Source organism: Cyprinodon tularosa, unplaced genomic scaffold (assembly GCF_016077235.1).
Source record: "Cyprinodon tularosa strain WSP-4 unplaced genomic scaffold, ASM1607723v1 ctg933, whole genome shotgun sequence".
NCBI lineage: Eukaryota > Metazoa > Chordata > Actinopteri > Cyprinodontiformes > Cyprinodontidae > Cyprinodon > Cyprinodon tularosa.
The window spans coordinates 1-16,642 of NW_024039711.1; the positions used below are offsets into that span (position 1 = coordinate 1).

The 16,642-nt window shown below is 42.7% G+C and overlaps 1 protein-coding gene across 1 annotated transcript; it reads left to right on the top strand.

The window, feature by feature from the left end:
* Positions 1-1,490: 1,490 nt before the first annotated feature.
* On the top strand, positions 1,491-16,423 carry LOC119776442 (mixed lineage kinase domain-like protein; the record flags this gene model as incomplete). Its single annotated transcript, XM_038274836.1, has 8 exons — positions 1,491-1,665; positions 3,216-3,316; positions 3,384-3,519; positions 4,063-4,147; positions 4,220-4,374; positions 13,936-13,985; positions 15,736-15,882; positions 16,016-16,423. Coding segments are annotated over 8 exons (899 nt in total), but the record flags the coding sequence as incomplete, so codon positions are not given.
* Between the last annotated feature and the right edge of the window lie 219 nt (positions 16,424-16,642).

Genomic DNA, 16,642 nt, shown 5'->3' on the forward strand with positions numbered 1-16,642 from the left:
AGGATAAAAGGGAATTCAGTAACTGCCTTTATGAGCCTCTGAAGGTTCATAGTGACACCAATATTTCAGCCATAATCAGTGGTTTTCAGCTGTAGTAGCTGTTGTGCAATAAAGATATTTATTGCTATTATGATAAGTGTGGTAAATATTTATTTAATAATTATTTAATCAAATAACTTTCAGACTATCATATATTGTGTGTGAATACAGAACAAAAAATGAAGGTGTTAATCAAGCCCAAATAATGGTAAAAAAAAAATCATCTCCACATATATGGACTAAATTCAACAAAATAGAGAGTTTATGACCAAACATCGTCCAGCTATTTAGGCAATACTAGGCAGTAGCCTAGGGCCCCCGTAAAACTCTGTTTACATGTATGGTTAATGCAACTATTCCTTATTTGTTCACATTAATTATGTTTTTGATAAAAATTATTTTGCTAAAATGCCATCAGAACGCTGATAACATTAAGTGTGTCTCAGCCCCCCCCCTTCAGTGTCCACCATATTGGATCAGTCCATTTGCTGCACATGTTCAGAAAGGTCCAAACAGACAGCAGCAAACCATTTGAAAACAAACCATGCAAAGAGCAGTGTTGCCAACTTAGCGCTTTAGTCGCTATATTTAGCCACTTTTCAGACCCCTCTAGCACTTTGATTTCTAAAAAGCTCCTAGCGCCAAATCTAGAGAGTTTTTTTCTGCTACTGGAGACTTTGGAGACAACATCTAAAAGCAGCGAACTCTGCTCTCCAGAGCAAGTAGATTGGTAACCCCGCCTCCTGCTCTCCTCTATCTTGTCTGCTGTCATGATTCATGCAGCTATTATTTCATCCAAATGAAAAATGGAGAACAGATAAGCAGATCATGGCTTGTCTACAGTGAAAAGAAGGACTGGGTTATTTACTTTGGCCTTTTTGGAAACACAGGAAGGAGCAATCAGCTAAGTGAGCTTAGTGCTTGGGAAAAATCTTTCATTCCTTTAGAGACAGCATGAAAAGTCAGCTGAGTACAAAACATAGAGAGGAAAACAAGAAGAGAGGGACAAAACCTAGAACAAATAATGGATGTCTATTCTATTAACATTTCTCTATCTGGATAATGGGTCTGTTTTATGTGCTGCCTTCTCCATTCAGAGGGCCCCCTGCCTGTCTTTGCTTAGGGCCCCAAATTTTCTCAATCCCCTGCCCTGGAGAAGTGGGTATAGTCGCACAATAGCGAACAACCTGCTCAGCATTTAGCTGGTTGAACCATTTTTCATCAAATCCAAATAGACTGAGATGTAAACTCAAACAAAACTAAACAACTTGAATATTTGTTAATCTGAACCTACATAACCTGGAAATAAAGTATAAAAAAAGACTGAAATTTTAAAGGGGGAAGTATGAAAATCAAATGAACAAATAAACTGATTTTCAATGAGCTCTTGCAACTGGTTGTTCTGATAATCTGAAGATCTGAAAACAGCATCTGACTTAATGTCTTCACAGTGAATAAGCCCAGAATCCTAACCATGGACATCCGAATAATTAAACCAGAGGAACTGAAGAATGTAGAAACAGAGCCATTCATGACTACAACAACCTCAAAGGTCTACAAAGGAGAATTTGGTGGCTTCATGGTGGCTATCAAGAAATACAGTGGAGCTACCAATACAAAACCAAGGTGTGTGGCAGAGTTAAACTTAATAATCATCTAATTATATGTGGTGGGCGCTCAGGGCTTCACTGCAGGCCTAAAATCAGTCAGAAACACTAACATACATTCATAGCTAAACTTTCTCTTCTTTCCAGCTGTATTAATTTATTCCAAACAATCCATTCTCTTAATTTTGAAGTGTTTCTCTTGGCTGCGCTATTTCATTACATTTATCTAGTTGCTGTATTTTCTGTGAAATCAGATTTCAGCCTTAGTGTGTTGCTATGGCAATCTAATCAGCCCAGGGCCTTCAGAGTCAGCAGTGCTGCTGATGTTACCTTAACAACATTAGCGAGGAACATTTTCTCCAACCAATCAGATTTCAGGTTTGCCTCACGCTAGAGGCCCCGCCCCTACATCAGCATTTTCTGTCCTCTGATTGGCTGGTTAGATTAAAATGTTTATAGCCAAGTTAAGCTAGAAACCATCTGCATTTTAGATTTACTTTTGTTCAAAGTGTTTCTGGCCTCAATGGCTGATGCTTAATGGAGATCCTTATGCTACGTTCACACCACACGCAAATTCAGCAGCAATACAGCTTCTGCTGCTTCACCTCTGATCCACATTAAGGTCAGCCGTCCAGTAAAGTGTGTCCAGATGCGTCTGATGCTTCTGCTGCTCCTGTGTTCAATGCCAGAGAGCAGCTTTGCTATATCTGCTCTGATCAGTGGGTAAAAAGTAGTTTGAATCTATGTTGAAGTGAGAAAGTCCTCCTGAAAACATGGTCTGTGCAGTCAGTTCATCCAGATTACCATCCTGCCTTCAAAGATTATTTCTCTGTGGGAGCCGCTCAGACCCCCATACACTGGCGGTGCGCTGTCACTGGGAATCCCCAGCAGCAGCTGCCTCAGGCCCGCTCGCCTCTTGGGGGTTTTCCCTACTGTTGGTGGCGGCTGGAAGTAGATGTTAGCGTTTTTCAGGTCTGTGCTACAAACTGAAGACAGCAGGATAATAAAAGCGAACATATTCTGCCAGCAGGTTTCTACATTTAAGTTAAAGGTATAGTGGAGGATGTTCTTCTTCTGAGTGGATCATCAAAATAGGTCCTCCTACTAACTGTCAATCATTCTGGTGATATGTTTGCGTAAGGCCCTCCTTTGTGCTCGTCCTCATTTTCACGTACTGATGGTGAGTCTGACATAGTGGAAAAATTGCAGATCTTCTTTCCCCACATGTCTAATAGACGTTCCCTCTCAGGAGCGGGTACAGGGTTGAGCATGTGCATTTTTTCTTTTTTTTAAGTTTTTCAAAAATTCACGAAATTCCTCCACTATACCTCTAATTTAGGCTTTAATAAACTGTTTCAGAGGAGTGATCATAGCGCTCTGCATCAGCAGTGCTGTGTCTGTCTCCCTGCCAGCTCCCAGATCAGCTTCTCTGATTGGTTGATGCGGCGCGTCCAGCAGCTAAAGTTCAATGTTTCCATCTATATGTGAGAAGGAGGATTTTACATTGAGCTTAATTTGTTCCAAATAAAGCTAATTTCAGCATGTGCACCGTTTCTTCTCCACCTACAGGGAGATAAAGTCCATCTTCGATAAGGAGGTTGACAACATGAAACGGTTCGAATCACCCAACATTCTCCGTATGTTTGGCATCTGCATCCAAGGGGAGAACAGTGAGTATTGTTCAACACAAGGTTTAGTGCAGTTTAAAACAGCATGAAGTCATGAATCTGCCTGCAGCTTCAAATCCGGAGTTCCTCGTCATCATGGAGTACTGCAAAAATGGAAGCCTGCGAGATTTTCTGAATTCCAAACATGAGCTGTTATGGACCAGAAAGGCTTCCATGTGTCTGGATGCAGCACAGGGACTTTACCGGTTAGTCTGCTCGTAAATGATCTGTTGTACTTACACACAGAGAGCGGTTGCTTAGGAAACATGATGGTCAAGACTAGCACGGAAAAATGAATCCAAAATAGTTGCTTAATCAGCCTATATGAGGGTTGAAAATGTGTCTAGAAAGAAGCCATTCTACATTTTAGTTTTGTGGCTGTTTAACTGAAGAGAAATTAAGGGGAACCTCCATCAGTTACAGAGTCAGAGGTTGTAAATCTCAGAAGGGGAAGTTATTCTGTGAAATTTCTGCGACTCTTTGCATTTTGCAGCTGTCAACAGGAATTTTATGCAATTTTATGCTCACCTCCTTCATTCAAGAAAAAATGCACTTATTTTAAGAAAATATGACTTATTTAGGTTTCCATTTTTTGCAATGCAGCTGCAATGCAGCTGTGTTAATAGAGAACATTAGTAACTTGCTAAGTTGTAACCTAATGTTAGAAAGCTGAGGTAAGAAGTGTTTGACAGATGCCTTTTTTATACGGATAAATAAATAAAATGATCTTTGATAATTTTGCCTCTTAGACTCCATCTGTCTGAGGAAGTAAGCAAGCTTCATATGGGCATCACCAGCAGCAAGTTCCTCGTGGACGAGAACTACAGAGTGAAGGTAGAGAAGCCAAAATACACTGGGATGACTTGCTGCTAACTACCAGGACTTCTAACACTCTTCTTCTGTCAGCTGGGAGGCTTAGAACTGGCCAAAACAGAGACCTCACTGAAAAGGACGGCTAAGGACAAAGAGAAAGATAAAGACATCAGCTCAGTGTGCTACTCTTCCCCTCAGCAGCTGGGCAACATCAACCACACCTACAGCAAGGAGTGTGAGATCTACAGGTCTGTAACTCTAGTTCCTCCAGCCAGTCATTCAATACTATGACTCATGCTACATTCACACGGCATGCACTTTGAGCAGCAGAAGCAGCGGCTTCACATGCAAAGTCTATAATGGATGTCAGGGGTTGATGTTAAAGATTTTTACCACTTGCTTGAAGGGCAAGTGACTTTCACATTTCATTTGCCCAGAAACAATTTTTACTTGCCCAGTATAATGTTTGATAAATATAGTTCCTAATATTCATTTTTGTATATATACCAATGAAACATGTTTGTTTTTTAAATCTTTTTTATAATTCAGTATTTTTTAAGTTTCCAGGTTCCTGGTGTGTTTATGCATGCGTCAGATAATGAACTCAAGCCTACATTACCGTGTTAACATGCTTTTCAATCCTTCCTGCACATTCTTTTCAAACTAAACTTTGCTTTAAACTGTTGTGCGCTTGGAAAAATATAAATTGTAATGTTAAAAATCTAAAAAAAACTTGACAGGTTAAAAAGTTAAGATAAATCACAAGACAGAAGTCAATGTAACAAATGAATAACTTTAACTTTAGAGTTATGGTATGTTTATACTAGATAATACTAATAATAATTTCCAATGGGTTGAGGAGGTCAGAGCAGACAGGTTGGTGGTATGCACAGATTCCAAAGCAGTTTTAGAAAGTATTCAGGGGGAAGGAAATAATAGGAAAGATTTAGTATTAGAAATTCAGCACAGTTTATTTAGATTATACAGGAGTGGCATTGATATTTGGTTTTGTTGGGTTCCAGCACATGAAGGGGTAAAAGGAAATGAATAGGCAGACAAATTAGCAAAAAGGGCTTTAGAGGAGGCAATAACAATTACAATTCCTTTAGGGAAAGGGGAAGGAAAATCATTTATTAAGAGGAAAGAAATTGAAAAATGGCAAAAAAGGTGGAATGAAGATAAAAAAGGAAGAAGGTTATATAAAGTACAAAAGTCAGTATTAAATAGAAATATTAATGAGAGAAACCGAAGGGAAGAAATAACAATGATCAGATTAAGAGTAGGTCATACTTATTTGAATGACAATTTATACTTAATAGGGAGGAAAAATAATGATAAATGTGAAGGATGTGGAGAGATAGAAAATGTAGAACACCTATTGATGAGAAAGAGTTTAAAGGACAGGCCAAAGAATGGAGTCTTAAAGGATTATTGGGAAATAAAGGAAATATAAAAGATATTTATAGATCAAGGAAAGCATTATTTATTTATCTTCAGAATACAAAATAAAAAAATAGAATTTAATAGATGTAAAACAATGTTGCTACACACTCATGAACAGTAGGTGGCGGTACGCACGCCCCTTCCCTAGAGCCCGGTGGGAGCGAAAACATTTTGAATGGAAATCAATGGGGAGAAATTAATAAACTTCTGGTCCCAGTCGCTCTCTGTCACTGATTCCAGATATGCTGGTTGTGTATTTAAATTGTTTTTTTTTTTTTTTTAGTTCCTCTTTGGTCAAAATCTGGTCAAAACCCATCAATGAGATCGCACCAAACAGGAAGTTAAATGCACAAAGGATCCGGTAGATTTCCAAATAAAACACATCCGATCTTAACCCACGATCATTTTGTCAACATTAGTTCTCCCGTATGCCACGACGTAATGCATTGATCTAAAAATCAACCTCAGACGCAACATACGCAGTGGCGAGGGTTTGATCCGTCAGATGGAGTTAAATCACAAAGAATTTTCAATGTTGAATTGGGGCGGCAGCTAAATGCTAGGCGATGGGTAGCAGCCAAAACGTTGCAATTTCACATAATCCTGACGAGATCCAAAAAACCGTAGCAAAAACTAGCAAGGGAGTGATTATGTATGTCCACTAAGTAAATATTATGTAAATAAACCCTACACTTCTCGCTATAAATGTAATCAAAACCCATTTAAATGCAGAAACTGATTGAAATTATTGATTTTCCCACTAAAAGTTAGAGAAATTTCGGCCATGTTTATACCAAAATGTTACAGTTTCACATTATCTTGAAAAATCTTTGCAAGAAACGAACAAGCAAGTGAATATGTACATTCCCTGAGTAAATATTCTGACAACAAACTATAGATTTCTCACTAGAAATGTAATCAAAACTCCATCCATCCATCCATCCATCTTCCTCCGCTTATCCGGGGTCGGTCGCGGGGGCAGCAGCTTAAGAAGGGAGGCCCAGACTTCCCTCTCCCCAGCCACTTCTTCCAGCTCTTCAGGAGGAACCCCAAGGCGTTCCCAGGCCAGCCGAGAAACATAGTCTCTCCAGCGTGTCCTGGGTCTTCCCCGGGGCCTCCCCCCGGTGGGACGTGCCCGGAACACCTCACCAGGGAGGCGTCCAGGAGGCATCCTAAACAGATGCCCAAGCCACCTCAACTGGCTCCTCTCGACGTGGAGGAGCAGCGGCTCTACTCCGAGTCCCTCCCGGATGACCGAGCTTCTCACCCTATCTCTAAGGGAGAGCCCAGCCACCCTACAGAGGAAACCCATTTCGGCCGCTTGTATCCGCGATCTCGTTCTTTCGGTCATGACCCAGAGTTCATGACCATAGATGAGGGTAGGAACGTAGATCGACCGGTAAATCGAGAGCTTCGCTTTTTGACTCAGCTCTCTCTTCACCACGACGGACCGGTACAGCGCCCGCTTTACGGCAGACGCTGCACCAATCCGCCTGTCGATCTCCCGCTCCCTTCTTCCCTCATTCGTGAACAAGATCCCAAGATACTTAAACTCCTCCACTTGGGGCAGGACACCCCCCCTGACCCGGTTAGGGTTAGGAAGGCACTCTACCCTTTTCCGGCTCAAGACCATGGCCTCGGATTTGGAGGCACTGATCCCCATCCCGGCCGCTTCACACTCGGCTGCGAACCGATCCAGCGAGAGCTGCAGATCACGACCTGATGAAGCCAATAGGACCACATCATCTGCAAAAAGCAGAAACGCAATCCTAAGGCCACCAAAACGGATCCCCTCAACACCTTGGCTGCGCCTAGAAATTCTGTCCATGAAGGTAATGAACAGAATCGGTGACAAAGGGCAGCCCTGGCGGAGTCCAACTCTCACCGGAAATGAGCCCGACTGGTTGGGTGAACTCCCATGCACCCTCCAGGACCCTGCTGAGGGTGTAGAGCTGGTCCAGCGTTCCACGACCAGGACGGAAACCACACTGCTCTTCCTGAATCCGAGGTTCGACTATCCGACGGACCCTCCTCTCCAGCACTCCCGAATAGACCTTACCGGGGAGGCTTAAGAGTGTGACTCCCCTGTAATTGGAGCACACCCTCCGGTCCCCCTTTTTGAACAGGGGGACCACCACCCCAGTCTGCCAATCCAGGGGGACTGCCCCCGATGTCCATGCAATGTTGAAGAGTCGTGTCAGCCAACACAACCCTACAACATCCAGGACCTTGAGGAACTCCGGGCGGATCTCATCCACCCCCGGGGCCCTGCCACCGAGGAGCTTTTTAACCACCTCGGCGACCTCGCCCACAGAGATTGGAGAGCCCAGTCCAGAGTCCCCAGGCCCAGCTTCCTCAATGGAAGACATGTTGGTGGGATTGAGGAGGTCTTCAAAGTATTCCGCCCACCGACCCACAACGTCCCGAGTCGAGGTCAGCAGCACACCATCCCCACTATAAACAGTGTTGGTGCTGCACTGCTTCCCCCTCCCGAGATGCCGGATGGCGGACCAGAATCGCTTCGGAGCCATACGGAAGTCTTTCTCCATGGCCTCTCCAAACTCCTCCCACACCCGAGTTTTTGCCTCAGCAACCATCCGAGCCGCATGCCGCTTCGCCTGCCGGTACCCATCAGCTGATTCCGGAGTCCCACCTCCTTCTTCAACCTGACAGCATCCCTCACCGGAGGTGTCCACCAACGGGTTCGAGGGTTGCCGCCACGACAGGCACTGACAACCTTGCGGCCGCAGCTCAGATAAGCTGCCTTGACAATGGAGGAACGGAACATGGTCCACTCGGACTCAATGTCCCCCACCTCCCCCGGTATGTGTTCGAAGTTCTGCTGGAGATGGGAGTTAAAGCTCCGCCTAACAGGGGACTCCGCCAGACGTTCCCAGCAGACCCTCACAACATGTTTGGGCCTGCCAGGTCTGACCGGCATCCTCCCCCACCACCGGAGCCAACTCACCACCAGGTAGTGGTCAGTGGAAAGCTCAGCACCTCTCTTCACCCGAGTGTCCAAGACATACGGCCGCAAGTCCGACGAAAAGATGACAAAGTCGATCATCGAACTGCGGCCTAGGGTGTCCTGGTGCCATGTGCACATATGGACACCCTTATGCTTGAACATGGTGTTCGTTATGGACAATCCATGACGAGCACAGAAGTCCAACAACAGAACACCACTCGAGTTCAGATCAGGGCGGCCATTCCTCCCAACCACGCCCCTCCAGGTCTCACTGTCATTGCCCACGTGAGCGTTGAAGTCTCCCAGCAGAACAAGGGAATCCCCAGGAGGGGCACCCTCCAGTACCCCCTCTAAGGACTCCAAGAAGTGTGGGTAATCTGAACTGTTGTTCGGCCCGTAAGCACAGACAACAGTCAGAACCCGTCTCCCCACCCGTAGGCGGAGGGAGGCTACCCTCTCGTTCACCGGGGTAAACCCCAACGTACAGGCACTGAGATGGGGGGCAACAAGTATGCCCACTCCTGCCCGGCGCCTCTCACCGTGGGCAACTCCAGAGTGGAAGTATGTCCAGCCCCTCTCAAGGAGACTGGTTCCAGAACCATGTGTTGAGGTGAGACCGACTATTTCTAGCCGGAACCTTTCAGCCTCACACACTAGCTCCGGCTCTTTCCCCACCAGCGAGGTGACATTCCACGTCCCAAGAGCCAGCTTCTGCAGCCGAGGATCGGACCGCCAGGGTCCCCTCCCCCGGCCGCCACCCAACACACATTGCACCCGACCCCTGTGGCCCCTCTCACGGGTGGTGGGCCCATGTAAGGGGGGACCCATGTTTCCTCTTCGGGCTGAGCCCGGCCGGGCCCCATGGGTAAAAGCCCGGCCACCAGGCGCTCGCCATCGTGCCCCCCCTCCAGGCCTGGCTCCAGAGTGGGGCCCCGGTGAAACTCATTTTAATGCAAAAACAAACTTGGAATCTTGAAAGTCACGTGACTAGGACATAAAACAATAGAAAGCGTATAGGCAGAAGAAATGTAACAGTACCACAAAAAAATGGCCATTAATGTACCTCCACTACGTTTTGCAGTGTGGACCAACGTAGTGGGGGTACATTTTCCCATGAGACTGGGTTGCATATGATAGCGCTTTCTAGCTTGTTTGTCGTTTTGGTAGCTACATCAAAATTACCGCCAGGTGGACAAAAATCTCGCCATCTGGCGTAAAATCACGCAGCTTTTTCAAATCACGCGAGAATGTGTACAAAACAACAAAAACGGCAACGCTTGTGGGTCCTTTTCAGCGAATGTCGGTGATTTTAAAGTAATTTTGAGTTATAAATAAAAAAATTTTTTGCGATCAATGCACTTGCCCGGTGGGCAAATGCAATGAAATTTGTACTCTCCCGACAATAAAAACTACTTGACCCGGGAGATCGGGCGATGGTTAACATGCACCCCTGGATATGCAGCAAGATGCATCAAAAGTTCCTGCAGAGTCTAGAGCAGCAGGAGCAGCGCCTCAGGAGCTTCTGAGCATCTTAGGTGCATGACGCACTTTACAAGTTGCTGCTGGGGATTCCCAGTGTAGCGCACCGCCGGTATGTGGGGGTCTGAGCGGCTCCCTCAGAGAAATAATCTTTGAAGGCAGGATGGTAATCTGGATGAACTGACTGCACAGACCATGTTTTCAGGAGGACTTTCTCACTTCAAAATAGATTCAAACTACTTTTTACCCGCTGATCACAGCAAATATAGCAAAGCTGCTCTCTGGCATTGAACACAGGAGCAGCAGAAGCATCTGGATGCACTTTACCGGACGGCTGACCTTAAAGTGGATTAAATATGAAGCAGCAGGAGCTTCTTTGATGCTGAAAGCGCGTTATGTGTGAATATAGCACCAGACTTTTTGACATCTCACTTTCGGTTTACAGTTGTTCCTGACTAAAGACACGATCTTCAAAGGTTTTAAATAATGAGCTCTAAATAAACCAAAAACATAAATGTTTAATATGTGGGCATGTTACTTGTGATTGATTAGGTAATAGATAGCACTTGCAAAACCAGTTCAGAAACCCCCATATTCACTGCGAGGAATTTAGTTCTACAAAGAAAAGTTAATTGCAGCCATTAAAGGAACAATAAAGGAAATTCCTCTCAGGGAGGCACCAGTTCATGCATCAAGAACATTCCTTTTGTTTACCATCATTGATGTCCATCCTCCATGATTCTCTGGTAGCTGTTGTTATTCAGCTTCGTTTGTTTACAAAATGTCAAAAGTTCAGTCATTGTATTTGTTTTATTTTGGTTTAGCTGCATAAAGATTGTTTCCCTCTATAATAATTCAATCAAGTTCAATTTAAAAATAACCAATTAATCCCGAACGGAAATTAAGTCTTGCAGTAACTCATAGACAGTTTGTCAACAAACCCATTGTCGACCTGGAGCCTCTTTTTGAAAACTTGTTTAACAATCTTCTGAAAAGGGGTCCTCGCTACTGCTGTCTATCATCATTTTTACTTTAAAAATTAATTTGTCTTTATGAAATCATCTCAAGAAAACAACCAAAAATAAATCAACTTGCATTGGTAGCTGTGGTTATGGGTCATAACAAGTGTCCAAAAAGGAAGGAAAGATCAGTAATAATCCTTCCAGTTTTACAGCATTCAATGCAAAGACAAAAAAACAAAACAAAAAGCTGATCCACAAACAGAGGAGTTAAAAAAATAAAACATGAGAGTTGAACTAGCTTCTCCAACATGCCGCCGCCTAAAGTAGCGCAGTGCTGGAATCTGTCCCACACAGACATCCGTCTCCTTATTCACATATGCAGCATATTCATTGTCTGTCATCGTACCATCGCCTTCTTTAGGCCACGACAACAGAAATCTCTGTGTGAGTTTGCACATGACGTTCAAAAATGCAGAACAGAAAACTAAAGCTCTTCCTACAACCAGCTTCAGCTGTGATGAATTGCTTTGCACCACATTTTTGCTTTTTTTAATTGTCATTAAACATTCACAAGTACAGAGCAAAGAAATGAACTCTCAGTATTTAACCACTGATCTCTGTTTATTCACTGGATTGGCCGTTGGAAATACGGGGTTGAAGTGAAGCCACCAGCCGCCATATTGGTACTCCCAAGTTAAACCGGTCTCAATGTAAACAATCAGTGCGCTACAGCATCGAATAACCACGATGTTCTCATTTCCAGGGGGACTGAAGACATTTAAAATAAAGATAAATTCATCACTTTGACACAGACTGGCTGTTTCATAGCATCAGTAGATTAACTTTAACTTAGAATAAATAAATAAGCCCATCACATTGCATAGTCATTATGAAGTCTATAAATCATGTAATACAACATATTATACAAATCCATCATATTGAAAATTAATGTGTTAATGGAGCAGAATAATACTGATGAGCCAATAGTGTTACATTGATGATGAACATGAAATATACATGGATTTATGTCATTATTGCAGTACATCTTGCATATAATTTTAAAATTTTACATAAAGACTGAATATAAATGTTAATGCTTTAGTATTTTTTTTTTTGCAGATTGTGCATGAATGATGCCATAAACATCAGCCTTTAAATCTGACATAGATTTACAATAGAGCTAAATTAATGAACCAATTTATTAACTCCACAGAGCTTCAGTTTCTACACTAGAAAAAAAACACATAAATTGGTAAAATAACAGGAAACATCAAGTTCATGTTTTGCTTTTTGCTCATAGTTACAACGAGAATCTAATCATTTCAAAAAACTGTACATACAAGTATGTTTGCACACCCTGACAATGATTGTTAAAATAATGGTGAAAAAACTTCCCACAGCCAGAAAACTGCGTGTTTCTGCAGCCAAATGCTTCACAGAGCGGCATTTTTACTGCTCGTCTCCGTGGGAGTGGGCAGTACCAATATGGCAGACGGTGGCTTCACTTTTTTCGAGCAATCAGCAATCCAGTGAATAAATAGAGATTGGTGCATTTAGCCCATCCCCTTGGGGAGCAGTGGGCTGCCACTGTGTGGCTCCCAGGGAGCAGTGTGGGGTTATGGGTCTTGCTCAGGGATCCAGAGTGGCAGCCTGTGTGAGTGGGACTCAAACCCACAACCTCTGGATTTCCAAGCTCTATGCTCTAACCACTAGGCCTTAGCATGAAGGGTCTTGCCTAAGGCCGCATCCTGGCAGCTCATCCAGAGCTGGGAAACGATCCCAGGCTTCCTGTTTGCAGGACGGGGTCACTTGATTTGCATGTCCTTCTCATATATATTTCCACAGCTCATCAGAAAATAATCTGCATATTCATAAAGGCATCATTTAGTGCAGGGGTGTCAAACTGGTTCCAGAAAGGGCCGTGTGGCTGCTGGTTTTCTTTCCTACCAAGCAGTAGCACACCAGACTCCATTCATCTCATCAAGTGAGTCCAGTCTTAACCTGATGACTTGATGGGATGAATGGAGTCTGGTGTGTTAGTGCTTGGTAGGAAAGAAAACCAGCAGCCACACGGCCCTTTCTGGAACCAGTTTGACACCCCTAGTGTCTGCTGTTCTGAACATTTTATACAAAAAATTAGATTCACGCCTGGTTTGTATGTAAGCTTTGCACTGATTGCACATCTTTTTATACATGCAAATGTTTTGCAGATCATAGTGGTCATAGCGTAAATACAACAGAAACATTTCATGTGCAGGTTTACCAAGCCATGAGTGTCTTTAAAAAAACAACGATTAGTTTAAAAGTGAATAAGAGTTAATAAATATACATTTGTCTCAGAGGAAAATAAATGTTCCTGTTTGGCTGTGACTCCATCCTGGAGAGAAATATCAGCTGTGCTGCTGCCATAAACTCCTTTGTTTCTAGATGTTGGAGCTTGGCCTGTTTTTCCAGTGTAGTCCTGTTTCTCTGACTGTGACTAACTGGATGTGCTCTCTTCATCCTCTGACATGGGAGCTGGCTCGGAGCTCGTCTGCCTGGCTGTGTGTTTCCTGGACAGGGCCGCCTGTGGAGCTGGTTGACAAGTTCCTTTTGTATCTATGCTTCTTTTTCTATGTCTGCTTCTGTCTCCTTGAACCCCAGTCAGCCTCAGCAGATGGCCGTTCACACTGAGCCTGGTTCTGCTGGAGGTTTCTTCCTGTTCAAAGGGAGTTTTTCCTCTCCACTGTCACTACAAGCATGCTTAGTGTGAAGGATTGCTGAAGAGTCAATGAGTCGATGCAATCAGCTGGTTTTCCTTACATAGAAAACTTTGAATCAATCTGACTGGATGATCTGGTGAAGTAGAAAGTGACCTAAAATGACATGATATGAATTGAAGCTATATAAATAAACTGAATAGAATTAAATTGAAAGTAGAATACAATAAACCCTAATAGGGACTTTTCCTTTTTCAGCTTGGGAATCGTTCTGTGGGAAATAGCGACGCGCAAGAAGCCTTTTGAAGGTGTGTATCTGTGATGCCGTATTTCCAAATAATCTTGGTGCATTGGAAAGTCCTTCATTAATATAATTACCATGAAATACCTGATCAGTTAAACCTTTCTAGAACCATCTCATAAGTAGGAGGTTGTTTCCTGGTTTGTTTTATGTTTGCAGTGATTTAATGAACTTAGTGTTAATCAGTTAAAAAATAAAAACAATAATTTTCATCGCGATCACTGAGTCTGGGAGCGGCCATTTTTGCCAAAATATAGTAGCCCCTCCCTCCTGCCATCTTCCAGCAGTGACGTCACGGTGCGGTAAGCCTAGCGCCATTCTCCCTGCTTTACAAGCAAAATCAATGGGAACTACTAGACACATCTGCAATCAACAACAATTATTGAAGATTTCCAGAGGACTTCACCATTGAAATTCACCAGAGCCATAGTGAAACTGACAATGCCCACGTGCATGGCAGCTGGATGCTGGAATACATCGGGTAAAAGTGAAAAAAAAAAACAGTTATTCCACCTTTCTGATTCCTGATCCTCCACGGACGGGTTGGTCGTTGGATCGCCAACTTGAAGAGGGAGGATTTACCATCGAACTTCTGGCCAGAGAAAAAACACGTAATATGTAGCCAACATTTGGAAGAAGAATGTTTTCAAGATGACTTGGATAATAGCGCGTTGTGACAAACACCAGATACAGCACTGGGACTTGATCAACAGCTGAAACCGCACCGTGACGTCACAAACCAGTAGGTGGCAGTAGTGTTCTTTGACAAACATGGATGCCTCCGGTAAAGCACATTCACATGAAAATTACTCTGAATTAAAAACACTGATCATTTATCAAACAGTTTGGAATAATTTCATATTTAAAGAACTTTCCGAAGTTTAGATTCTCAATATGAGCGGACTTTTCCTTTAAAATGACATAACTAGCTACTTTTAGTCATAAGATTATTTGGCAATTTAGGCCCTGATCACAAAGGTATATAAAAAAAATCTGGTATCAAACTTATTAAGCTTAAAGGCTGGAGATAAAGGAGGATGGATGTTAAGCAGAGATGGCAAAAGTACTCACTTTCCGTACTTGAGTAAAAGTACAGATACTTGTGTTAAAAAATACTCTGGTAAAAGTGGAAGTACTGATTAAACTTCTTTACTCAAGTGAAAGTAACAAAGTACAGGCTTGTAAATCTACTTTAAGTATAAAAGTAAAAGTAGAAACCACTTTTTTCATGCCGTTGCCTACATTTTAAATGGATGTCTGCCAATAGGACTAGATCTCCATTGTGTTCATTTTCAATCATCTCGTCGTCCATACTACTATGCTAACGCCACCACCACCAAGCTGCAATGATTTGCCGCGAATGAATACCGCCGAATCTGTCGATTCATCTTGTAGTGGTGCGTCAAATGCAACGTAGATTCCCATCCAATTAGATTGAATTTGGTATTGATGACGTGAAAAATAATAACGGTAACTCCATTGAAATGATTCAAAACTAAAGTAACGAGCCAATTTTTTAAAATGTAAAGAGTAGAAAGTACAGATATTTGTGTAAAAATGTAAGGAGTAGAAGTAAAAAATTGCCATAAAAATAAGTAGTAAAGTAAAGTAAAAATATCAGAAAAATTTACTTGAGTACAGTAACAAAGTATTTATACTTCGTTACTTCCCATCTCTGATGTTAAGGTTACTAATTCTGGCTTCCTGAAAGCACATTCAGAAGCTAAAATACAATAAATTTCTCTTTGTTCTTCCAGACTGTGGTGGTGATGATAATATCATTTATAAAAAGGTGTTTGAGAACAAATATCAGGAGCCTCTCCCTGCTGATTGCCCTGAATCGCTGGGAGAGCTGATTACTGCCTGCAGGGCTTATGAAAGCTCCGAGAGGCCGTCTGCTGGAGGTAAGGAGCTGCTAGCTTCATCAGCTCACTGCATCATTTGTTGATTTGGTAAATCAGCTACATTTTGGATCTAACTTTTACAGTGAAACAATTAAGGCAGAGCAGCTTCTCTCTTTGTTTTTGTCCTCTGCAGTGTTGGTGGATAAACTGCGAAGTGTGTTGGTACAGTTGGAGAAACGCTGATCGCCTTCATCTTTCCCACCGCCGTCACAATGTCTTCAGCTATCATATTCATGTTTTTGTTATGATCCTACACTACTTTGATTGTTTTCTTGTTTGTTTGTTTTTTTTTGTTAATTTTTTGGAGGCATAGGATTCTTTAACATTAAGAGAGGAAAACTTAAGCAATTATCATTTCCAATTTTTCCATTGCATTGTCAAGGTCAATTCCAGTTTACAAAACTCCAACCAGGGAGGATTTCCCATCAGGCAATACTAGGCAGTTCCAAGTTCCTGGGGGCCCCATAAAACTCTGTTTCCATGTATGGTTAATACAACTATTCCTTATTTGTGCACATTTATTATGTTTTTGATTAAAGTCCTTTGGCTAAAATGGCATCAGAACGCTGATAATATTAAGTGTGTCTCAAAAAAAACCTAGAACAAATAATGGATGTCTATTCTATTAACATTTCTCTATCTGTATAATGGGTCTGTTTTATGTGTTGTCTTCTCAATTCAGAGGGGCCCCCTGCCTGTCTTTTCCTAGGGCCCCACATTTCCTAAATCCGCCCCTGTCGCAGACGTACTAACATGTCCT